This window comes from Podarcis bocagei (assembly GCF_964188305.1).
Source record: "Podarcis bocagei genome assembly, chromosome: 2".
Classification (NCBI taxonomy): domain Eukaryota; kingdom Metazoa; phylum Chordata; class Lepidosauria; order Squamata; family Lacertidae; genus Podarcis; species Podarcis bocagei.
In genome coordinates, this window is record NC_138126.1 from 68,746,260 (window position 1) to 68,772,132 (window position 25,873).

At 42.9% G+C, this 25,873-nt stretch overlaps 1 protein-coding gene across 3 annotated transcripts in view; it reads right to left on the bottom strand.

Annotated features, from left to right (window-relative positions):
• Positions 1-265: 265 nt before the first annotated feature.
• Positions 266-25,873, bottom strand: part of LOC308580010 (proton-coupled amino acid transporter 1-like) — a 42,657-nt gene continuing 17,049 nt past the window's right edge. For all 3 annotated transcript variants that reach the window (XM_081181127.1, XM_081181128.1, XM_081181129.1), the window contains exons 9-11: positions 25,100-25,266; positions 16,283-16,452; positions 266-5,607 (exon numbers count right to left, since the gene is read on the bottom strand). In XM_081181127.1, coding sequence (XP_081037253.1) covers positions 5,345-5,607; positions 16,283-16,452; positions 25,100-25,266 — 600 coding nt within the window. In that variant the 3' untranslated portion in view covers positions 266-5,344. The remainder of the gene's footprint in view (positions 5,608-16,282; positions 16,453-25,099; positions 25,267-25,873) is intronic.

Below are 25,873 nucleotides of genomic sequence, written 5' to 3' on the forward strand. Positions count from 1 at the left end.
ATCATCATACCATTATTATTTTTGTTGTTATTATTATATTATACACAAAATTTCCAGGGCTATTTACAAAAAGAAAAACACAGTGACAATTAAAATCCAGGTAAAGCAAATCGGAACATACAATACTCTGTGCGACATCTCACCAAGTTTCCGGTTAAAAAAGCAACCCAGCTCATTGTGTGGCTACCCAGTCCTCACCCACAGAGGCTTAAAAACTAAAATTAGTAATCTGCTGAAGTTAGATATTAGGAGACGTATACAAACATTGTTGAATACTTATAAAGTAAAAAACAGACTTTATTGAATAATATATCCAGTAAAGAACATGATTCAGGTACAGCACCATTATACACACATACACAACTGAGCATTTCCATTTGATATGCACAGTAGCAGCAAACAAAATATTTGCTTGCAACAGACAAATTTAGGCACAAATAAATACATAATGAATGACTCCATGTACACACACACAAACACACACACCCCTTTGCCCATCTTCAAAGCTACCTCTTCTTTCACAACCATTTTGCGGATAATCCTATATATTTCCTTCTGCTTGGTCATTTTTGAGAAACATCAACATATTCCCCAATTTAACTTGCCCTAAAAACTGGTTTGTTTGAATCTGCCCTATATTATATATTTTAAAAAATGAGACAACATAGGAAGGTCCTTCAAAGGAGCACAGACATTCCCATATTCTCCTCTAGGCAAACCCAGAATAACCTCATGGGATTTCAAAGTAATCCCGGAGGCTGGATCTGCACAGGCAACAAGGCTCTCCCATAGACTTCTATAAGGAGGCAGATACAAGTTGTGCTTCAATCTGGCAACCATGTTGTCTGTGTCATTGTGCAGGTCGAAAGGTTACCAGTTTGGAGCTTCTGCTGTGAGTTTATGAAGGTCACAGCCAGCAATTCTCCTCCCATAGAAATTTAATGGAAGACCTGAGTTGCGTTTGGATCTTGTAAGCATCTTTCCCACAACTCTGATCACCATGGTAGTATTAAAACAACAATAATAAAAATAAATGAAGCATACATTTGGTTTGAGACGGAAATGCCCTTTCTATCCTTTTTCAAAGTCAACACAGAAATAACAATACAGATGACTTTCATGGAGAGAGTATGTGAAAGGTCAGATTATTGTCTCAACTAGACCAAGAGACTATTCTGAAACTTCACCAGATATCAACTGTCCACAACCTGGGACATAGAAACCCTTCTCTGGATATAATCACAAGGTGCTGGAAATGTTTAACAGGGCAAAAATATTCAGTTCAGTGCCTCTGGAAAATCTCCTATTGTCTGCATTCTGTACAAAACACAACTAGGTCTCAGTTCACCTGCATGGTACGGTACTTTGAACAGCAAGTAAAATGGGTACTTCATAAACCATAGATCTCCAAAGACCACGATATACCCAATAACAGTAACAGGGCTGCACAGATAAGAGTGTTTGCCACCACCCAAACAATGCATATTATATTTAGCAGTAATCCAGATACTAATCTGTGGTGTCCCCCCACAATCTCCAGTTAAAGATTCATGGCTGTTAAAGCAGTTTATTTATCTAGGAGTCAGGTAGAACCATTATTCCCACTGAAAGGAGCACTTCAACTAATATTTAAATAGACTAGAAATTACTATGGTACCATTACAGTAACAGATTAAGACAGATTAAAATGTTTCTAAATCCAGTGGTATTTAATGTTTAATTCAATGTTTATCCATGCTGGACATTATGGGAGTGATGAAAGTCAAGGAGGACACATCATAACACGAAGAGAAAGGAAGAGGGCAGCATTCTGACCCAGAGAATGCAAAAACCATCTTCTTCCAGAAGGTTATTTTTAAGAGGACATGCAAAATAGTTTAAATGGCACTCAATTGAGAAGCTGGATGAGCTCCAGGGCTAAACGAAGGCAACTCAGGTTCTCGGATGATTGCTTCATCGCCCCTTTAAAGTTCCCTTGTTCTGTTTACCCTACAACAAACAGCTGCTAGTCTTTAGACACTAATCAGACACTAAAATTTAAGATACAACAGTAGAAGTGAAAGTCCCTACAAATTGTAAGCCTAATGATTCTAGTAAACTAATACGCAACAATCAGAAACAGTCTTGAAGGAATGGACTGCCTAAATGCCAGCTCATAAAAATGGAGTCCCTACTGTGAAATTACTGCTTAAAGCCATTTTAATTTTATCTCTTGTAATTTTTACTTAAAGCTGTGTGAGTGTTCTGTAAAATATAATCTAAAAATATTGTGCCCTAATTTCTACCTACTGACACAGCAGGGTTTTGCACTGTAAGTGCCCACACTGAGGTTCTGGATCCAGTGGGCAAAACGTAAGTAATTTCAATTAATGTCTCAGCATTAAGTAACAAGACAGTACAGTGGTACCTCGGTTTACGAACTTAATCCGTTCTAGAAGTCCGTTCTTAAACTGAAACCGTTCTGAAACCGAGGCGCTCTTTCCCTAATGAGGCCTCCCACTGCCGGTGCCCTTCTACCATTCAGCTTCCATTCTTAGACCGAGGCAAGTTCACAAACCGGGACACTACTTCCGGTTTTGCAGAGTTCATAAACTGAATAGTTCATAAACAAGACTGTTCTTAAACCGAGATACCGCTGTATAGTGAATTTGTCCAGTTCTTAATTCTATTTCTCTAAACTCCTGCCTTCCTTACCATGCAGGAAGAGAAACGCTTTTCCAGTGTAAACCTAAAGTCTACCTCAAAGGAAAGGATACATTTGTAGTAGTGTTATGAGAATTAAGAAGGGGCATAGAAAGCTATTCTACATTTCTCTGAGAGTGGTAATAGGATTTATATTGGAGACTAGTAAATAAAGCATCATGATTACATATTTAAAGCCAGAATATATATATAGAGAGAGAGAGTGAGTTAAAGGAACGTTTTTAAAAAGGAAGTATGAATAAGTACTTCCTTACACTTACACTTGGGCAAAGCTATCTCAGAAACTTATTTTATGAACAGTAAAGTACAATGACTGAAGTGTAATCTCTGGCACTCATGAAATCTCCCACTTCTAACCCCCTGGCCTGAAATTTGGGGTTTTATAGTTCTTTAAAGGCAGCCATATTGCTTAGCTGCTCTAAGTTTCTAGCTGCCATGCACATCATATCTTTCTTTCTTTAGCTGAGAAACTAACAGTACAATTCTGCACAAATTTACCCACAAGCAAATCCCATTAAACTCAATAGGGCTTACACCCAGAGAAATAAATACAGGAATCTTCGGAAGCCTTGACGAATCAAGACAGAAGTGCAAGACACTGCAATGTAAGCTGTACGTATGTGCAAGGACTTTAGCAGTTATATTACATACTCAATAAATTAATGCCGTAACAAACAATTAAAATATACTTCTGAGCAATTTTTTTAAAAAATGAAGTTTGTCTGCTTCCACTATAAAATTTAAAAAGGGCTTTGTTAAAATAGTAAGTGTACAATACCATGCAACATACACTGAAAGTTAAGTTGAACTCAGTAAGAGTCACTTCTGAGTAGACATATTTAGGACTGCAGTCCAAGTTATGGTTAGCTAATGTGCAAAAATTGAATTTTAGACAAAATAACTTCATCAAATCAAGCTGGCACATTGAGTTTTGCTTTTTTTTTAAATCCCAGACTAGTTATAAAAAACGCAATGTGACTGTAAAGCCTGTATCAACAGAAGAGGAAATAATATAGTAGAAGACAAAAAAATGCAAGGTGTTTTTTTTTAAAGACTTTTCATGTACATATTCAAAACCTTTATTTTTTTTGGTGGGGGGGCTTTGATTGGTTACTTTTTCAGGGCCTTTTAACATAGGTCATTATACTCAGCAGGTGTAGTAAAAAATGTACACATGTGAAGACCGCACAGATGACAATAAACAAAAGTCATGTTCAACAGCAAGCTCCCAACAATGCGCATAGGAGTCACAAGAGGGGCAGCCAAAATCATCCCACATCTCTCCCTCTAGATGGGTGTGCTTATTTTCCTCTCTCATGTAAAATGGCTCTCGTTTGTAGGCAAAGTTAGATTCCATTGAATTATGGCCCAATACATGGGCACAGCATCAACAGTTTTGATTTCTATACATTTTGTATGGTCACTGCTTCCTTTTCTTCAAAACCGTATGTTTAGTAACTGCTTGTTGCAACTTCCATTGCAAAACAGGAGAGGATGGCTTGTATCCTACAGCTGACTATGTCCTGCCGTGAATTATAATCAATATTACCTCCCTCTTTGAAATTATTACCGTATCCTATGCCCAATTCATACATGCACCTTTCTCCCAGTATTCTTGAAACCACAGGGTCTCAAGTATACCCTGCCATGGAGTACTGCTGAGAAGCAACAGAAACTGCCATCTTTCGCATGCAGCCCAATTAGAGTGGTTCAAGTACTGTACATTGTATTTTATTGTACCTGAGTCTACCTACAACTCCGTCGTTCGTGCTGATATGAACCCAAAGGTGGAGAAGGGGGCAGGGCAGAAAGCAAGAAGGGAACATAACCAACAGGCTCTTCAATCTGTTCAGTCCACTTAAAAAAACTGCTAACAGACTTCTGTTGGTTTCTCTCCTGCTCTGTGCTTGTTGCCACTTCCAAGTTATACGTCATTTCCCCAAAAATGCAGATACACATTTGAAGCTCAATGCAATCAGTAAGCTGCCAGACAGAAGCATTTCAGAACAGCAGCAAAGAGATTCAAGGGTTTTTGTTTGTTTCAATCAATCAATCCCATCATACTTCTGTCATGGAATCCAAGGTGGCATTCAAGTGGTTTCCAGGCGGCCTCCCATCCAGGCACCGACCAGACCCGACCCTGCTTAGCATCAGCAAAGTAGTGGCATCTTGTGCCTCCAGCCCATACACTTGGTCTTGGGTTCTCTTCCCAAGGAATGGTAACATGATGTTTAAAGGGCTTTGCCGCCCTTTTGACAGTATTGGAACTATTAATTCTCTAGATTCCAGAGGAGACTGTATAAACCAAGATCCCTGCAGAGTATTCAGCATCATTCTATCAGAGAGACTCACACTGGAGCAGACAACAGTATTCCACTCTTATCAAAGACTAATAACTGTGCTGTGAAGGTTCTTAAATCAACCGCCCAACTTGTACATAAAGAAGCATAGACGCGGATCGGAGTCCTGCCTTTTCCACTGTCCGCTTGCATTTAAATCAGCAAAATAAATACGGTTGGGAAGCAAAGAAGTGGCAACAAGTCACTGCAGTTGCTACAATGGAAACCAGGATCCAGCCAGGCTGACGAAATATTCTATAGCAAAGAAAAATAGAAAGGTGTGCGCAGGTTTAGTGTGTCATTTATAAGGCACGGGTGGCGTTGACGGCGGTGGGAGTTGGTACGATGAGTTCAAAGAGAGACTCATAGGTTCCCACCACAAACCCAGCAAAACCAATGAAACTGATCAGGATATCTTTGGCAATGGTCAAGGGATGCATGCCGTCGGAGTAGTAGGTGGCAATGTGCAGAAGGGGCGGGATGATCAGGGCGAGGGCACTGCTGCTGATTGAGCCCACCAGAGAGATGACAATGCCCAGTCGAGGAATCAGGATTGCTAGCAGACCTGAGACACAAAGAAACAAGAGGAAATAAAAACTTGGTTAGGAATGCATCTGATTGAAAACATTTATTGTTAGCCAAAGTAGATGCTACAACAGGTTGCCATCAACTTTAAATGTATAAGAGAAAACAGAGCACTGTGGCTGATTTTTTTAAAACTGTGAATTTATCCAGCACTGTATAGATTAGGAGCCAACTCCTAGGAGCCAAGGTCTCTTTGCCCCCCCCAAAAAATATTTGAGGGGCCTAGCCCCCAACCAAGGTTAACAGGCATTGCCATTCAAATGGTGTGCCACGTCATGTGATCGATTATGTGGGCATGGCTTACCTGCCCCCCCATATTTTATTCAAGTTGGCACCCCTGCTGTAGAGGGAGGCTGTAGTGGAAGAGATCAAAACTCAGCAGCAGAATGTTTCGCATGCGTAAGATCCTGGGTTTAATCCTCAACATCTCCTAATTAAAACTATCTCAAGTAGCAATTAATGCAAAATAAATTATTCCTTCCTGAGACCTTGAAGACCTGCTGCCGCTCTGGGGCACACAACAGGACATGCCCCAGAGGCCACTGGGTCCCAACTCTAGTAGGGCACATGATGAAAGCTATAGTCCAATAATGCTGGCTACGCCTGGAACAGACAGTATTGGGCTAGATGGGCAAATGGTCCAATTCAGTGAACAACAGCTACAAAATTTCCAAAGAACCAGTCTAGAGCTTCCTTCTAGCAGCAGAGATGGTACAGTGGTGGGAAAGAGGCTGGGCAATTTCGAAATTCAATCCCCAGATCTATCATGCCACTGAACTTTAGAAATACAGTGGTACCTCTGGTTACGAACTTAATTCATTCCGGATGTCTGTTCTTAACCTGAAACCATTCTTAACCTGAGGTACCACTTTAGCAAGTTTTCTTGCTTCAGTTTAGCTCATATGGGAGCAGCATAGCATCTGTGTTCTTCCAGGAAGTCTTGAGGCTAGGTTGAAAGGACCCACACACCAACAACCTCCCCTTCTATTATCCATAGATGAACAGGGATGTTGTTTCAGATCCACAGCACAGCAAACCCCAAGACTTCCCTGCCAGAGCTAGAAATTCCCAAAGACTGAGCAATGGCTGGGTGAGTGGACCTCCAGAGACTTGTAAGAGCAGCTGCTTCATACTCAAGGGGGATACATGCCTGGGAAGCACATGGCTAGAGACTAACAGGGCCTTTTCCCACTAAAGAACCACCAATGAAGTCAGCTTGGCTCGTTCCCCAGCTCCAACCAGCCCCCTGGGTCTCAGCCCCAGCCAGCTGCTCATACCACTCCATCCTAACATCAGAGGCTAGGCTCATAACCCCTCATAAAACCCTTGCAGCTTTAACATCTGAAACTCCCAATCGCAGGTCCCTGGGGCCTCAGCCAAGGGCAACTCATCCCCTTCTGTTTGAGAAAGCCACTTGAGGATCTTAAGGTATTACCTGTGCTACTGGCTTCTGGGCAATAAGGTATGAACAAGCAGCACATCTCATTCTATCTCACCCTCAGCACAAGAATTTGAGCAGGTAATATTGTAAGGGAGTGACAGTCTTTGGAATTTATTCATGTAGGATTCTGACATATTCTGTAGCTTCATTTATCTACTATTACATATGGATCCTGCCTTTCTTCCAAGAAACTCAAGCAGCCACACACCATACTCCTCTTTCCCACTTTATCCTCACAACAAACCTGTGAGGTAGGTTAGGTTGAGAAGCTATGGCTTCTCTTTTAAAAATGCGACAAGAAGTTCATTTGTGCCTGAAGACCAACAATACTGGACTTCAGGTAGAAGAAGAAGATATTGTATTGAAGGAAATGAGAAATCAAAAAAGAACAACTAGGCACTCAGGTTAGAAGAAAACAAACAGATATTGAGCTAAACATAAGCCAGACCATTTTTATATTGGGGAATTTGATAAAATGATACACAAATTTGCTCCAGCAAAGGCAAAGCTTATCAAAAACATGTATATCATTAGCTTCCATAAGCCTCTGCCATCTTGCTCTCTCCTCTCTCTTCTTCTCTCAGCAGTAACAGTTTTGGAGGAATGTAAAAGCCCGTCTAGAGAGAGACAACCCTGCTTGAAAAATCTAAGATAAAACAAGTCCCATCCTGACAAATGTTTAAATGGGCTCATCTGTTCTCTGCTGCTTTCATGGATTGAATCTAATTGGACTGTGGAACAGTGGGGCTGTTTTTCTGTTTTATGATAATGCCAGGCTGATTGTGATTTATGCTCCGACCATTGTTTTTCAGGATCTTGGGCCTCTTAATAAGCTTTAAGCAGTGTTTTCGTATTGCATATTCATTGTTCTTTTGTTTGTGTGCTATGCTACTCCTTTTGCGAGAATACACTCCTTAAAATAAAATAAAAATGCCTGTAAACAAGTCTATTAAATAATACAGGGCTGGGGAAAGCCGTGGCCCTCCAGCTGATGTTGGGCTACAGCTCTCATCAGCCCCAGCCAGCATGACCAAGTGCCACAAACAAGGAGCATATGATGCAGATAATTTGTTCTGTTGGGCTTGCAGTATATTAGCAGGAGGCCTGTGTGGTGCATGCTGACCCACAGCAAATATGCATTTAACACTAAGCCAAAATCCCTGGCTTATTAACTTCTTTCCTGCTCCTCTGTTGTATCCTATGCATGAGGTGTAATACAAGCCAGGGCGCAGCATGTTGTAAACTTAGCCATGGTTTGCGGGTTTGCATGTTATGGGAAGCTATGGGTAATGGTCTCAAAACAAGCACAGGCATGAAGCCATGGTTGAAAGTTGGCCAAAACAACACACAGTACACAGTACACAATGTTAATTGTCCAGATGTTGCATCCAGAAATTAAGCCCTGAAACTGATGCTCTGAAGGCACAGTGCGTCAGAGAATTAAGACAGAGGTAAACCTTTAAGTGGGATGCTGGTGGTGCTGTGGTCTAAACCACTGAGCCTCTTGGGCTTGCCAATCAGAAGGTCAGCAGTTCGAATCCCCGTGACGGGGTGAGCTCCCGTTGCTCGGTCCCAGCTCCTGCCAACCTAGCAGTTCGAAAGCACGTCAAAGTGTGAGTAGATCAATAGGTACCACTCCGGCGGGAAGGTAAACGGCATTTCCGTGCGCTGCTCTGCTTTCACCAGAAGCGGCTTAGTCAAACTGGCCACAAGACCTGGAAAAACTGTCTGCGGACAAACGTCGGCTCCCTCGGCTAGTAAAGTGAGATGAGTGCCGCAACTCCAGAGTCGTCCGCGACCGGACTTAACTGTCAGGGGTCCTTTACCTTTTTTAACCCTTTAAGTAACATTAGCGCACATTTTAAGGCGCTCATATTTCCCTCTTCCAGCTCCTTCCTTTTCTACCATTTTTTTTTTGTCAGAGGCCAAAGAAACCTCAAATTCTACCAAAGACACATGCGTAAAGTATGCAGCAATGCACAGGTTTGTTTATTTGTTTGTTTAAAGATGCATTTCGCCTTTTCATGCCATTGCCCCCAAATCCCCTTTCTGGACACTCCATATACTCAATGCCGAGTTGGTGTTGAGTCGTGGCAGGGATTTTTTGGTGGGAGTTCCCCATATATGAATGCCCCCCCCCCGTGAGTTGTTTCTGTCCCCCTCTTTGTTTTCTTTCAAGAGGAATTTTACAACATTCCTGTTTACCCATGCATTTGAATACTGAAAGTTTCTGTGCATGGCAACCTTGAAAATATCTCTGTGAATATACGTGATTGTCTTTACTATGCTTTTAATAGCATTGTTTTAACACATGAGTTTGCCACCCTGGCCTTCTTTAGGGGAGGTATAAATTTAATTCATAAAGTAATATGAACCGAGCCAGATGGGCAGATGATGATGATGATGATGATTATTAGTTGTAACCTGGGGTGATTCTGCTGCCTGATGTAGTATTTTAAGGCATAGACAACTCCTGCTAAAATGAAGCAGTAAAAGAGGAGAATTCTCCATAATAAAGCTGGCTTTTGTTGGCAAAGAAAGTAGGGCACTTCAAAGAGAAGAATCACCATGACCAGAGAGGAGGAGGAATTGGTTTATTTCCTGAAAAAAATCTGGTGTGTTTTCAAAGTAGGATGTTGCTTTCCCAGTTCCTACAGGCTTCATATTATCAGTGAGAAGAACGCTCTCAATAAGCCTGGGGGACTAGGACAAATCAAATTTAGAGAGGGAGGCAAGAAACAAGGCAGTATTTTAAAATGAAAAACTCAGCTGCTTTATGGGTGACACAGGGGTGGGGTATTGGGGTGGGGTGAGAATTTATTTTTACTGCAAAGCAAGACAATGGATGCTTTGTTTAGATGAGGGATGGGGAGCCTGTGGCTCTCTTTAGATGTTATTGAGCTCCAACTCCCGTAATACCCCCATTAGCCATCCTGGTAAAGGTTGATGAGAAGTGGTGCCCAACAACCTCTGCTGTGCCATGGATTCCCCATGACTGACAAGGTGGAAGCTTCCAAGGGATGCAGCAGCTCCAGCTTCACTGTGAAACTGAGGAAAGTGAATGAAGCTATTTCACAGTGAGGAAGTTCGATTTTAAAGCAGCAGGCAAACAAGTCGTGGCCCTTATCTAACCCAAACAGCTATGATGTGCCTGAACAATCTGCTGAGGCTTTGAGTTTGGGAATCACGTTTTGCTGTTTATGTATCCCTTGGCAAAGGGAAGCTAACTTGTCCAGATTACACAACATTGTCCCGAAGGAGCCAATTCGCAATTCAGTAGCAGTGGATTTAAGCTTATGCAAAGGCAGATCCCATTTATGGATTTATTTGCTGTGTTTACAGACTGTCCTCCAGCCTTAGGGATGCTTACAACAGCAAATCAAAATGCATACATTCTATGTTTAGTGTATGCAAGGACCCCTGTCAGCAAATGCATCTGAAGTCTCAAGCTCCCATGTGTCAACTTGACCATATATGTATGCATGACTTGAAAGCTATCAATGACCATTCACCATGACAATTAAATGGGTATTCCATGTCCAGACCCAGAGAACCTCTGACTGTAGTCTGCTGGAGGCAAAACAGAAGAGTAGGGCTGCTATCCTACTTGTGAGTTTTTCAGAAGCTTAGGGTTAGCCACTAGTGGAGGAGATCCTGGCTGCAGTTACATAATTTTGAACACTGGATTTAATGGCCTGGGGCGATACATCACTTCACCTACAGTGGTACCTCGGGTTAAGAACTTAATTCATTCTGGAGGTCTGTTCTTAACCTGAAACTGTTCTTAACCTGAGGCCCCACTTTAGCTAATGGGGCTTCCCGCTGCCACTGCGCCGCCACCACACAATTTCTGTTCTCATCCTGAAGCAAAGTTCTTAACCCGAGGTACTATTTCTAGGTTAGTGGAGTCTGTAACCTGAAGCGTCTGTAACCTGAGGTACTACTGTACTTCAACATGTGGCAAGTCAACTCTGCTCTGTTTGGGGGCCCTCTTCCTCATTCAGCTGAGTGGAGTTTTGGTCTTCTACTCTAAAGTCCTACCCTACCAGATCCGCAGCTGGGCATTGACCAAAGCCCAGTGTTCTAAGGGATGCCTTACAATCATGGTGTCAGAACACAAACGCAACAGAAGGTGCCTTTCCCCCACAATTATTCAATGGTATCTATTTGACGGGGACGGGGGTTGAGGGCAAGCAACTTCCATTGAACTCTGCTGTCTTGGGCCAGAGCACAATATTGTCTGTTTCTCAACATTATCCACACATGTATCCACCAAAAAAACATCCAGGAAAAAACAAAAACAACGTGGGAACTCATTTTGAAGATAATCTTGTTTTCATTTTATATGAAAGCAGTGCAGTGTGTGTGGTGTGACATCGAAGAGACAACCTGACCTGGAAACACCTGAGGAGGAGTTTGTGTGAAACTTTGACAATTGCCTTCCCCATCCACAGTACACCTCTCAGATTCTGCCTTACAAAGCAAAAGCTTGTTTTGACTTAAGGAAGCAGGTTTTGAGGAGGACTGAAATGTGGGCTCCCCATTTTTAATGATTAAGGGCCTAACTTTTTTAATAAGCGTGCGCAGGAGGGTCAAGCTGCATAAACAGCTTTTGAAGGTACCCTCCAAAGGGGAGAGTCTATGGCTATGGGTTGAGAGGAGGAAGACGCTGATCGCAAGGGGAAATAAGCGGAAGCAGATTCATGTTCTCCCTTTCATCTCTACCTTCCCTCCATCCTCTCAAGACACAGCCCCCACCCAGGAGTGCTCAGCAGGACCAGCGGATTAGCTGCCTGTCCAAACACAGCGTCATGAGCCCCTTTATGACTCAGCCAATTGTCTCATCTCACAGCAAACAGGATTTTAAACGCCCACTTAAAAAAAATAAAAACAGATAGGCAGCAAAACTAAATTACCCAGTTGCAGCTCTTCAGCCCTCAGGAGACAACGGTTATGCTTTCCATAGATATCAATTCAAAGGGCTTTTAAACTAGACATCTCTTTCCTTTTGCTCAGCACTTCAAAACGCAAAATTACATCCTCTCTTCAGACACCCAAGCAGTGACGCAGACGTGCTTTGAGGCCAGGAGATCATTTCAATTAATATTCATGCAACCCACTTAATTGCTTTTATCCTTGCTGAGAGCCCAATAAGCTTTTACTTCCTTGCCGATCAGGGATATCTTCTAGAATGGAAAGCGTGCTTGCCCTGAGCACCTTTCCAGCACAGGTCTACTTCTTCCCCATCACCACATCTGGGGGAACCGCTTGCAGCCACATGCCATCAGCTACCTAAAGCCATTGCCTTAAATCTTTGCCCTTCACTTTTGTTTAGCTCTGGATTCACCGAAGCCCATCTTTCTCAGTTACATGAACCCACCATCCTGTTGGCTTTCCGACCAAGGCTGACAAAAATGTAAGAAGAGACTTGCTGGATCAGGCCAATGGCCCATCTAGTCCACTATCCTGCCCTCTCAGTGTCCAACCAGATGCATACGAGAAGCTCAAAAGCAGGACGTGAGCCCTAAAGCACTCCATCCACTCGTGGTATTCAGGAGCACAGCAGTGTTCCACTGTAATAGGAGTGACTGACAGTGCAATCCTACACATTTCCTTGAGTTTAATTTAGTGGGAATTTGCTCTCAGGTAAGTGAGGACTGTAAGCAAAGAGATTACTTTCTAAATCAGAGGATTCTATTTCAGAATTGGAAATCTCCAGTCCACCTGGCAAAACCAAGTGTGAACAAAAAAATAAGTCATGCAAACCAGAGCTACATTTAGGAGATTTTCTCTTTTTTTGTTAGAAATAGAGGGTCCATGGTAGCAGAAGATAAACACTCGGCAGGAACTGCAGAATCGGCTTCAGGATATCAGTGCTGTTCTTATGCTTCCTGTTCAACACCACAACACCAAATCGAAAAGTGTGCAGACATGGCCTGGGTTTCAGTCCTAACTCATCCTCCTCAAAAGGAATTTTGTTTTGGTGAAATTTCTTTTCACTGGGTTAGATAGTCTCATTGTAATATATAATACAATACCTATGCCTGCAAACCAGCTGCTTCGTTAGATCAAAAATGAAATCTCTTTGAGCACTCTATGCAATCTGTGATGTAATGGCAGCTTCAGATACAGCACAAATGCTCCAACTCTTGCACATCTGTGATCTCCAATGGTGCTGTGAAGCACCCTTGGACTGATGCATCAGTCTCTGTTGCAGAATTTTGCTTCTGATTCTAATTGTGCCCATTAGAATAAAACAGCATTTATTGGATTAGTCTAGACCAGGGACATCCAGCTCCCAAGAGACTGTGATCTACTGACAGAATAAAAAACTGGCTATCTACACACTGTGTGGGGGTGTGTGCAGGTCAAAGTTGTTGAGCATTTTTAAAGGGGGGGACAGCAAATACTTCTGCTGCTTTGGGGGGGGGGCTGCAACATAAATCGATAAACAATAAGTCATCCCGCCAGTGGAAACTTCGTCTTCCGTTCTTGAAATTGTTCGCAGATAAAGGAAAGAGGGAGGGGCCGAATACTCCTTTCCCCCTGCAAACGAAAAAGAGACTGCAATCGACTTCAAACAACCGTGGGTTGACCTGTCGATCGTGGTTGACCTGTTGGACACCCCTGGTCTAGACCATCTTGGCTGTGAGTCCTAGAAGAGCTGCTCCCAGCCATGGAGGTCTTTTCCCACCTGGCCTGGGAGGGAGGGGCCCTGACTGACTCCAGCTACAAAAGCTGAGGCTGCTGAAGAGGTCAGAGACCATCTTGGCTGTCTCTTAGTGCAGACCCAGGTCATGAAGCCCGAGCTTCCACAGCCACCGCCTACCATTGGCAGCAACAGCAGGAGATACATTCTATGCTTAGGATACTATTTTATTCTCTTGTTAATTATTCTGTTTTAAACGTGCATTTCATATTTGAATTAGTTTGTTTTCTTTTGAAACATTAATTTTCAATACTTTATTTATTTATTTATTTATTTATTTATTTATTTATTTATTGCATTTGTATACTACTCTTCATCTACTTATCTGTAGACAAGGTTCAGGCAGGATCCTTTCTAGATTCCTCCTTTCTCCCTGCCGCAGTTAGGCAAGCACTTTGCATCTGTGTGCACATGCAGGAATGAGTGCACGTTGGCTAGTAGAAAATGAATATATTCTATGGCAGCAATGAACTCTGCCTGAAGCCTTTATGACAAGCCACTTCTGGGTTGTATCCAGCAGCAATTACATTGACAGTATGTGGTGTCAAGTGATACTGGCTGGGAGATAAAATTATATTGGATCTTAAATAGCATATGCAAGGCTTCCACCATTCTGACACTTGGCACCAGTGATGATCAACATTTGCCAGACTAGTTTTATCTACCAACACTTCTTCTCAAGCTGGAGAACAGAGAAGTCAAAGCAAAACTTGTCTGGCTATATGTTACTTGCTCTTTTACAGTATTTTAATTTACATACCATTATGAACATCTAGATTTTAATAAACCATTCTGACATCAATAGAACATTTCCCCCTCAATTCTTTTTTTTTGGGGGGGGTACAGTGGTGCCCCGCAAGACGAACGCCTCGCAAGACGGAAAACCCGCTAGACGAAAGGGTTTTCCGTTTTGGAGGCGCTTCGCAAAACGAATTTCCCTATGGGCTTCCTTCGCAAGACGAAAGCCCATAGGGAAATCTCCGGGACAGCGGGGAAGCGCAGCGCTTCTTCCCCACTGTCCTCAGACCTCCTCCGAAGGCTGGCGGTGGGGTGGAAAGCCCTTCTCCCCGCGCCAGCCTTTGGAAGGCTCCTCCGAAGGCTGGGGGTGGGGCGGAAAGCCCTTCTCCCCGCTGGCGGTGGGGCGGAAAGCCCTTCTCCCCGCGCCAGCCTTCGGAAGGCTCCTCCGAAGGCTGGCGGTGGGGAGAAAAGCCCTTCTCCCCGCGCCAGCCTTCGGAAGGCTGCTCCGAAGGCTGGCGGTGGGGCGGAAAGCCCTTCTCCCCACGCCAGCCTTCGGATGTGTGTCCTGAAGACTTGCGGTGGGAGGAGGGTTTTCCTTCCCACCGCCAACATTCAGAATGCTGTTCTGAATGTTGGCGGTGGGGAGGAAAAACCCTCCTCCCACCGCAAGCCCCGGGAACAGAGGAGAAGCGCTGCGCCCCTTCAACTCTGTTCCCGTACCTGTCCTGAAGGCTTGCGGTGGGGAGAAAAGCCCTTCTCCGCACCGCCAGCCTGGCAAGCAGTTTCCCTAGGAACGCATTAATTGATTTTCAATGCATTCCTATGGGAAACCGTGCTTCGCAAGACGAAAAACTCGCAAGAAGAAAAAACTTGCGGAACGAATTAATTTCGTCTTGCAAGGCACCACTGTATTTCAAAACACCCAGATTATGGGGCTTTCCAAATATGTATGTAGCTCTGCATCTTCTGTTTTGCTGAATACATCCAGCATACTCTATGTCAGGCATAGGCAAACTCGGCCCTCCAGATGTTTTGGGACTACAACTCCCATCATCCCTAGCTAACAGGACCAGTGGTCAAGGATGATGGGAGTTGTAGTCCCAAAACATCTGGAGGGCCGAGTCTGCCTATGCCTGGTCTATGTAGTGTCAGATACTAGAGATACTGTGTTTTAAGGAAGTTCTCTTTTATATCTGTGAAAACCAATCTTGGTAGGATTTTGGCCTATCTCCATCTCCATTCTTTGATGTTCAATTCCTGTCATATAAGCCCTTTTTATTTTCCCATAAAGATGCCTGATTTATCCTCTGGTTCTAAAATTATGCTATACACAATTTTTGTCAATGGCTTTTAGAATAAATTCACCCTTCCCACATTGGTCTGGAGGGTCCCCCAAACCTCCAGAGTCAATTTTCATGGGGTCACAGAAGGACCTCATGGAGATTCAAAACCGCCTTGCCCCTTTGCCAACTGACAGGAACTCTATATACTAGACTCCATCTGTGGGCTTCAACTCAAAATAAGTTATAGAAATGATTTTTGTCACGGAAACCCATGCTAGCAACTTTCCCTTCACATTTACAAGGGCTTTTTAAAAAACCACCAAGTAACTTCTTGTCAGCAGCAATCATTACTACTTGCTTCAGACACCTCAGTAAAGCCATCTCACTAAGTGGAATAAGTAGTCATAATTTTGCAATTCCCCTGTTCAGGACACTGTGCCAAAATGGAATGGAAAATATACAACCACTCTGATCTGTTACTCACATGTTACACAGACCAAGGATGCCCTCAGCAGCAGATTGCACCATAATGCCCAGCGCTCAGGGACCTGAGCGATGGCCGTAGGAATGATTATTTCTGCAGGGACATAGAACTGTAGTGCGTAAGTGAAGAAGATCCCAATGGAGTACAGCAGCTTGACAGACTGATACAACCTGCAAAAATAATACAAGAACCAAGAGTTACATCCACTCATCCTCCCAGGTGAAGCATTTATGTCAAAACCAAAAATGAACACAACCCAGAGACAAAGCATATCTGGAATGTTTCTGCTCCCCAATCCCGTGAGTACCAAGGGACTCTGGTATGCAATTTCCATTTTCAGGGGGCGGGGGAGAGAGAGAGAATATGAACACTTCCAATCCCGGGCTTTGCAGAGACCAAGCTTAACACGGAAAGGCACTTGCCCTGATCTAATGAATTTGCTGAGGTATGATGAGGCATGGACTTCCTTGGGCAAGTAATGTCTTTTTCAGAGTCAAGAGGAAGGATGCTGAAAAGCTATCTGTCCTTAAGCGAGCTCAGAATCACTGAAGTTCTTCTTTCATAAATAATCACAAGTTTACGGGTTGCAAAAATCAAGGGATTGTATCTAATCAAGTCATAGTCGGAGAAGACCTACAGCAAAATCAATGGGCTTAGGTTACATGTGTATACCTACAGTGGGTCTACATAAGGGTATAACTTAGTGGGAGACAACTTAAGGATCCTTCTTTGAAATGGACACTGGGAAGTCTCCCCATTATGTACAGATGTTTGTCCGAAGGGTTAATTTCTTTCATAGACTCTTCCGTTTGGATTTTACTTTCATTAACGGAGCCTGTGAAGTGTCAGAAATCAATCTCCTAAAGTTCATCTCCGAGCAAAACAAGTAAATACAGCAAAGATAACAGCAGGCGATCCCACCACGACATGTGATTGTACCGATGAAATCCATCAACGCCGAAAAATTAGATGGCCTTGCTAAAAGACAAGAAATAGATATGAAGGGTGAATAGGGTGTTTTGTTCTTCAGAACAAAAATAGAAATAAACAGAATCCTTGGAAGGAACTGAAGTTCTGCATGTAATTATGCATTTTCATTACTGGCTGGCTCAACAGCTGAAAACAAACGAGCAGGAAAGATTTCCGGATACTCTGCAACTGCAGTGTGTGTGAATGGAGGATGAATTAAAACTTGCCAATACTGTAAGGTCCCTGTGTAGCTCAACAGCGCACTGAAATTTGGAATACTGTGCACAGCTCAGGGTAATTTTATCTTAGTTATGTATAGTGATCACAGCGAAAGTGGACAGAGAGGGGTTTTCCTTCTTCTCTCACAATACTACAGTACCCAGGGCCATCCACTGAAACTGAAGGATAAAAGGTTCAAGAAAGGCAGAAGGAAGCACTTTTGTCACACTATGGAGCTCACAAGATGTGGCCGCCACCACCAACTTAGATGGCTTCTAAAAAGTCAGCAGAAAAACCCATAGAAGATAGGATTAGAAATGCTGGGGAACAAAAGCAGGAGAGGACTATTGCTCATGTTGCTTATTTATTTTATTTTATCTACTGTGCGTACAGTAAAGTTGCAACTTAGGCACATTAAGCACCTGGCAATTTTTTATTTATTTTTTTGAAATTTTAAAAAAGGGAGCTGAAAGGGGGCAATCCCACCTGCCAATGCACGCAATGGGTTTTGACAATACGCAGTTTTGGCAATCCCCGGAACATAACCCCTGTGTAAGTTGAGGGCCTTCTATATATAAAACTGCTCACAAATGTATATAAAAGCTGCCCACTGTTCTCTGAGTGGCATACGGAATGTTTTTTAACCACAGCATCATGAAACAAAGCTTTGCGGTATATATATTAAAAATATTCTGGCGGTAGACTATAAACAGTGGTTCAGAATGCCCAAGAGGCATGTGGTTAGCCACTGTGGGAAACAGGATGCGGCCCTAGCAGGCCTTTGGTCTGACCCACCAGGGTTCTTTTTCTCTTTTAATGAAACAGGAAGTATTGATGAAAGGCGCTGGGTGGGGCCAGTGAATGCTACATCCTATTTGGTTCATCTGCTTACAACAGGGATGGGGAACCGCAGGCCTGGGGATGGGGGGGCAAATGTTGCCTTCCAGGTCACTCTCTCTTTGGCCCTAGCGACTCTCTTCAGATCACACACCTACTTGATTCACAACCTTCACCAAGCCTACTTTGCCCGCTCTTGGAGGGTTTTTGCCTGGACTTGAACTCCAATAGAGCTTCTTGCTAGCCTGGAGGAGAGGCATGTGTGTGTATGAGTGTGAAGAAACTAGCCTAAGGTAAACGTTACATTTAACGCTCTGCACATTTCTGCCTTGCCCGCTGCAGGGTGAGGCCATTGGAAGGGGAAGATGTGATCTCCAGGCTGAAAAAGGTTCTCCTTCCCCAATTTAAAAGAGCAGGTGGAAAGAGGAGTGGCCAAGATGGTTATAAGATTAGCTGGACTGCAATAATCACAATTTCTGTTTTTCAAAAAAAAAAAAGTTTTGCCCAAGAACAGCTGTAACATTCTGGAAGTCTGCTTTCGCACTGTCAAAAGAAGGAGCCACCTATCAGCCGCATTCACAAGCCAACACTGGGTTTTGAACCTATAATTTGGAGCCATATGCCAAGGGTTATACATACTGTAAACAATCCCTCCGAAAACACAATGATTACGTCAAGGAAGCCAAATTTACATGCCCGCAATCACGCAGATTAAAACCAAATTTGCATATACTTATTTTTTTTCTCTATAGAGCATCAAAATGCGTTAACATTGTTTTGGCAAGTGAATGAAGAAAGATGGGCATGGAGATTAGGCGGGGGAAGGGAAGAGAAAATTTGAAAGAGTACCCAGAAATTGATCAGGCCACTAAAACTGTAGCTCCACAACAGCACCATTCACTCCAATGTTTGAGCTGTGCCAGATGCTGTAACTACACACCCGGCTACTTCGATGATCAGTAACCTAAAACCTTTGCATTGCATCTTTCTGAGGAATTTCTATGTGCAGTTGAAAAGACGTTCGTCCCATCCTGCAGCAGCAAGCATGATTTTACCCTGACTTTATTCTTTTTAAAAGGAAAAGCTGAAGCATACCTTCAAAGTGTTTTTTATCAGCTTCAGTCATGAATATTTCACAGTTTTTGATTATTCCCTTTCTCCCACAGCCAAGCACTTGCCAGCTTTAGCGCGGGTGTAAGTCCTATGCAATACAGACGTCATCCCTGCTTGCACTTTCACCAGCTCGGCTCACAGGCAAGCTATTTCAGGAGCTACCCATAGAGCATGTTTACGTGGAAGACAGTGCGTTACGTAAAAATGGCAACGATCAAAAGTCCGGAAAAGAACAAACAAGCAAAAAGAAGGAAAGCGAGCCATCGGTGTGAGAGGAGCTGGATCTCAGTGTCCAGGCTAAATGAGACGCTCCTTCAGGTATATAGGGACAAAGCTGCTCAGGACTTTAAAGGTCAGCACCACCACTTTGAACTGAGCTCAGGGAACCAGCATAGGTCTTTTAGGACTGGTGTTATATGGTCCCGACAGCCGTTCCCAGTCACAAGTCTGGCAGCCACATTCCAGATTATTTGCAGTTTCCGAGTCTATGCTGAACTGAGCTTGCTTCTCAGCCACGACAGCTGGTCAGAACAGGCATCTCAAGAGAGAGGAGGGTTCAATAGCAACAGGGGCCTATAAAGAGCAAGGCAGCCACTGGGGTGCAGCACCCCAAGAGGGACTTGCTACTTTGGCAGGCAGCTTTGGCAAAAAGTGAGGCGGCAAGGCAGAACGCCGTGCAGCTTAAGGAATACTTTGCAGCCGTAAGAAGAAGAAAAAAGGCGGCTGGACATTGAACTACAGGAGCGAAGAAAGAAATAAGATCAAAGTTAAACTAGGACTTGGTGAAAGGAACAAGGAATGTACAGAAGCTGAAGATATAAATTAACCAATGATAAACTGATAAGGAAATAGTGGATCAAAGATTTCATACACAAGTGATAGGCATATAAGGAACGGAATTACTAAGCCAAGTCAAACAAATGAACTTTGAACTGAAATAATAAAACAATAAATTGGATTACAAAGTGATTATTTAATGAATAATTGAATTACTAACGAACTCTAAAGTGATAACTTAATGAATTGGATTACAAATTAATTAACCCCTTGGTTATTGAATTACGAAGACAAACAAATAAACTTGACTATCCACAGCAACAGCTGAAATGTCAGATTACAATAAGTAAATATATCAACTGCTTTACTGAAAATCAAACGCATAATTTACTGGAACTAAGATGAATAATTCAGAAGGCACATAATGAGTTATATGTATTATCAAGGAACTAAGCAAGAAAGCGAATGAATTGGAATTCTCATTTGATTAGCATCCTAGTGAAAACAGAAATAAAGCTTTTTTTAAAATATATATATATTAACCGACCAATCAAATCAAATCACATCCTAGATTGGGATGCATTTGTGCATGTAAAGCTCTCTCTGTCCTCTGAGCCTTGCAGCTTGCAATGCATGACAAAGCTCTGGGCTAGTAGTTCCCAATTAGGGGTCCGGGGACTTCTGGGGGTCCGCAGAACACACCCAAGGGTCTGCAGCCCCATTCCTTGCCTCCCCCACAACTAAACTTTTGTCATTTTTGCTGTTTAGCTGCTGATATAATGTTGAAAACTAGATATTGCTCAGTCCTAGTCTGTTTTTTAGTATACCTAAAATCCTTTGCTCTTAGAGGCTATCCCACATATTTGTCAAAAAAAATTTTTGCAGAAGGAACTATCACAGAGTTATCAAAAATTTCAAAAGTAGGGAGCGTGTCTTGGCTTTTGAAAAATAGGGGTTCCTCAGTAATTAGCTCAGTAATGGATTTACGTATAAGATAAACAAGCTATAGGGCCCCGCTCTTTTGGGGGCACCAAAAAAATCTAAAGGGGAAAAAAACTGTAAGTACATTTCCAAAATATAAGATAAAAAACAAATAAAATAAAACCTACATACAGCAACAGTGTTCTGTGTTGTGTAGGCTCCTATGATGTAAGTAATGGACCCCGCCTGCTAGCCTGCTCCCTAAAATATTACTGGTTTCAGTTCAACAATTACTTTGATCAAATACATAGTTTGTTATGTGCAAATGGCTTTAGATACCTATTAGGTCCATAAATTACCATACAGCATATATTCAACACAAAAAACAGAGACAATTTGTTGTTGACAAAGGACAGCAGGACATATAAAGGGCCTTGTTACCTTCAGTAGCTCAGGACCTCATCAAACCTAAATACAGCCCTGAATTAGCTAATGGGGAACCACTGTTCTAGGCTATTTTCTCCAGAAAGAGGGTCAATAGGAGCTGCATATAAGGTCTGACTGATGGGAAAGATGTGGACCCAGAGAACTAGGCCTTCTGGTGATCTGAACAAATGCAATGAACAGTAGACAAGAGGAGAAAGTGTTCCTGCCTTGCAAGGAACAGAAATAATATGCCATGCAGCTGCTTGCCACAGGACAAGAACAGAAATTTGCACAATCCTCGGTGGCTTCAAAGTCCATGTTCAGTACAATCCCTGCCCCTTGCCCCGACTGAACAGTCTGTTCCCTGTCTTGCAAAAAAGGTCTCTAAGCTCCGGCAACGCAATGGAACACTTCCCTAAGGTGTATTCCGCAGCACAGCAAAGCTTCCCAGTCCTAATTAGAAGTGCTGATTTTGCACATCCCATGCCTGGAAGTCATGTGGCGTGCCCACTCTGCCTACAGAGTTGTTCCCTGCCCATCTGCGTGGCAGGCTGGTAGCAGCGATACGCGGCGCAAAATGAGCTCAGAGCAAGCACCGAAATCCACATTGCTGCTGGCAGAGAAAAAGCTTGTATTATATCATACCTCTCCACCCCCAACACCCAGCAATGATTTCTTCCAGCACTTCTGGATTTAGATTGGGGGGGGGGGGCGAGTGTTGCCAGACTCCAACTCCTATTAGCCCCAGTCCATGTGACCAATGGTCAGGGAGCAGTAGACCAGCAACATTTTGTGTGCTGCAGGTACGCCTAATATAGATCTTCTTTGAGCACCCTCAGGCACCTTTGTGACATGAAACAGCCCAAACCAATGAAAATGCAGTGATGGGGGGCGGGAATCGACCTTAACTCAGTGCTATTTTCCAAATCTCTCCAGCCAGCATCACAGCCAAAGGAAGTTGCTGGGGGGCATGTATTTTTGTCTCCAGGTATAGCCAGTTTGGGGGCCATTTCACACACTACAAGACACTTTTTGCAATCTCATGCAACCTCCTACGACTGATGCTCCCCATGATAAATGATGGCAAACCATGTGTCTGAATACACACATTATGATGGTGAATCAGCGTCCCCTTTTACCCGAGATCTGAAATCACAGTCTAAAGTAAAAGTCAGATCCAGGAGAAATCTGATCAGTGTTGGTGCTGTCATACTATTTAGCTACCATGGACAGAATTTGTGAACATGCCTGATGCTGGTGTTCAGTTTGTTAAAATGTAGTTAAGAGAGATCCAGCTTTGTATCCGCAGTTTCCTCAGATGCTTCATGTTAGGTGACTTCTTGGCCGCAAAAGCAGTGGGCTCACGCAGACCTGAGTTCGCCTAGAAGCATCTGAAGCAGACCGACTGGCATCAGCCAGGAGGAGGCCCTAAGTTCAGGCTAGTAGTTGCGGAAGAGAGACATACCCCTTTTCTTTGACCTCGATCGCCGACACTTTAAAGTGTGCCGACAAAATGATTGACCAATTAACATGGCCTTTAAATTTCCCAAAAAAATGAACAAGCAACCAAGACTGTCAGCAAAAGCAGCCACCACTAGGCATTTAATTATATATTTTTTCATCTGACGCAAACCTCAGCTCTGCTTAGTCCCTAGAAATGGGCTTTGCACAAAAGATAAAGCAGCTATGTAGACATTGAGGGCTTACAGATCACTGCAACCAGCAAAAGCTTTGTCTAGGGCCTCCTATGGAATTCCAATTTTAATGTTATTCTCTATGAAAATGCAGCCCTAGGCGTCATCCTTTTAGCCAGTGTGTTTAAAGATCTGATTGTGACACATATCTTTTAAAAACCAAGACACAAACTATCTAATGCCGTGTGCTACAAGTGGCACAGCTTGGACCCATTTGGCTTTGAACAGTATCTTCATGAGTTGCCTTTGATTACTAAGAAAAGTGTGTCACACTGCAACGCACAAGGCTAACCTAATGTGATATTTTGCACTTCTGATTTCAGAGCGCTGTGGAAACTATTACCCTACATTTTCAGAAAGATTCAGGTTGAAGCAGCAGGTTGTAGAGCAAGGAATCCACTAGAGAGCACCTTTCAATCCTTCCTTCATTCTGATTTGGTAATGGACAAGTTTGCAAAGTGTTAGCTGGTAAAAACTCAGATGACAAACAGAAACTGAAAGAGTTCCAGTTTAAGCATCACTGGCAATGATGAAAGATTATTTCAACATCCTTTGAAATTCAAGAATGGACTACTGCTTTCAAAAATCAGGTCCATCTGAAAACGAACGTTTGATGCAAAAGTTCTCATAGATGCACAAAGAATTGCACAGCTAATGTCTGAATAAGTATGGGAGTCTCTTTTCTTATTATATTCTATTAAGAAATCCTGACCTGGCATGAATACATCTCTCCCTTTTCTGCTGAGACAAAGTAGTGACTGAAACTCCCCATGTTGTGTTTCCTTGAATGCAGTATTCCCTTAACCAGCTGAAAACTTTCCATGCTTTCCTGGAGAATATTAGGTTGTCAGGAAGATCTTGCATCCAATAATATGGCACATATGAGTTCCTGTATTACTTTCTTTCCAAGGGAGAGAAGGGCTTGAGAGCCCAAGTATCACACTAGGTTAAAATATATCTCTCGAATGTAACATGCAAACGAGTCCCCTTAGGAGTTCTGGATTTAAAGATGCCCCTTGTTGCACTGCGCCTTCAGGTTCAAAGTAGCCTGTAAAGTATATATCACAGGAATGTGGAGAATAATCACCCTCAAAAAAGCTTCCATCATGAATTGAGCCGTGCATCAAAGAAACAAGGATTTAAGTTAAGTTAGTGCTTGCAGGCTGGGTCATAGTCACTGTTTCATAACCAGCAATGAACTTTCAGAAGAGGCAGTGTCCAATATGTGGCAACACATGCAGTCTAATTACTTGAATAGTAAACAGATTTTCAGGGACATGAATAAGGAAGGAGGAAATTTTGCAGGTACCGGATCCTAAGAAAGTCAAATAAGAAGTAGGCAGGTCACTTGCAAAAGCAAGATGACGTATTGCAATTACAGGTGTTGGCTGCTCTGTTTAATGTTTCCATGGCAGCAACCCATTAAATATGTTTCCCCAGAGCGATACTAGCCTCCTGTATGGCTACACCCAGTGCAACTCAGAAGTGTTTGTCTTTATCATCAGTTTTTGACAGGAAGTATCTGCTTGGTTATAGCACCACAACCGGTCTCTGGATCATCTCAGTCAAAACACAAAGATGAGTGGAAGAAAAGTGGACTGTTAAGAATGATTATGAGCACAGGGCAGAAGGATGACTCTTGAGGAGCCTGAAGCCATGAAGGCTTGGCCACAAACAAACACACACAGTGAACTCCACTTGAACATCTTTTGGGCACAGAGTGAGTGCCTTAGGTCTCTTGCAAATTGTTTCCTACACCTCAGCATCTATCTGCGAATTTCCATTCTAAACCAACCAAAAGTAACCTGTCATTCAAAAGCTTATTTGCACCGGGAGAGAGACTTCCCTTGCCTCAACTCACCAACAGTTAGGCAGATTGAGAGTGATGCTGGCCTGGATGTTTTCTCCAAAGCGCAAATATCCCAGGGTTCCAAGGCTGAGGTAGAGGGTGCTGACAATTGCCATTCCCACATAGAGGATGATGGGGAAATGGTGAGGGGTCTTCATCTTGTTTTCCAGAGGGAGCACCTTGGTGGGGAAAGAGAAAAATCTTTTAAGTCACCTTACTCTTCACTCGAACGACGCTTCAGCCCGTGAATTCTGCCACAGAACCTCAAAAAACATAACACAATGCACCAGGGCAGACCAATTTCATCAATCCAGTCTCCTCAGGATTCAGCCAGATGCCAAAAATGTATTTTCAGTATCAGCCCGCTGTTAATCCCCAGCATCTGGTAACAAAATGCACCATCTCTTGAACACTGAAGATGTCTAGATCTTGATAACTTATAGCCACCAATAAATCTACTGAACAGTTAGCTTTCTAATCCAGTCACCAGGGAAAGACCTCTGGAGTACCACTGAGCCCCCAGGCAACCCCGCAATATATAGGGTTTTTTTGGTGGCATACGAGATGCATCTTATGTTCCACTAATGATTTTGCACCTTATTTTTAACGGGCTTCTATTTGTGGAAGAAAGGACTGCAAAAACTAAAAGTTTTAATTTCTTCTCACTGCTCATTTAAGGAACACATATTACTGCCATTGTTGTACAGGATGTTCTGTAACAATGAAGAAATCTTAATCGACTTTGGGCTTTGATGTTTACACAGTGACCCAATAACGATAAAGGAC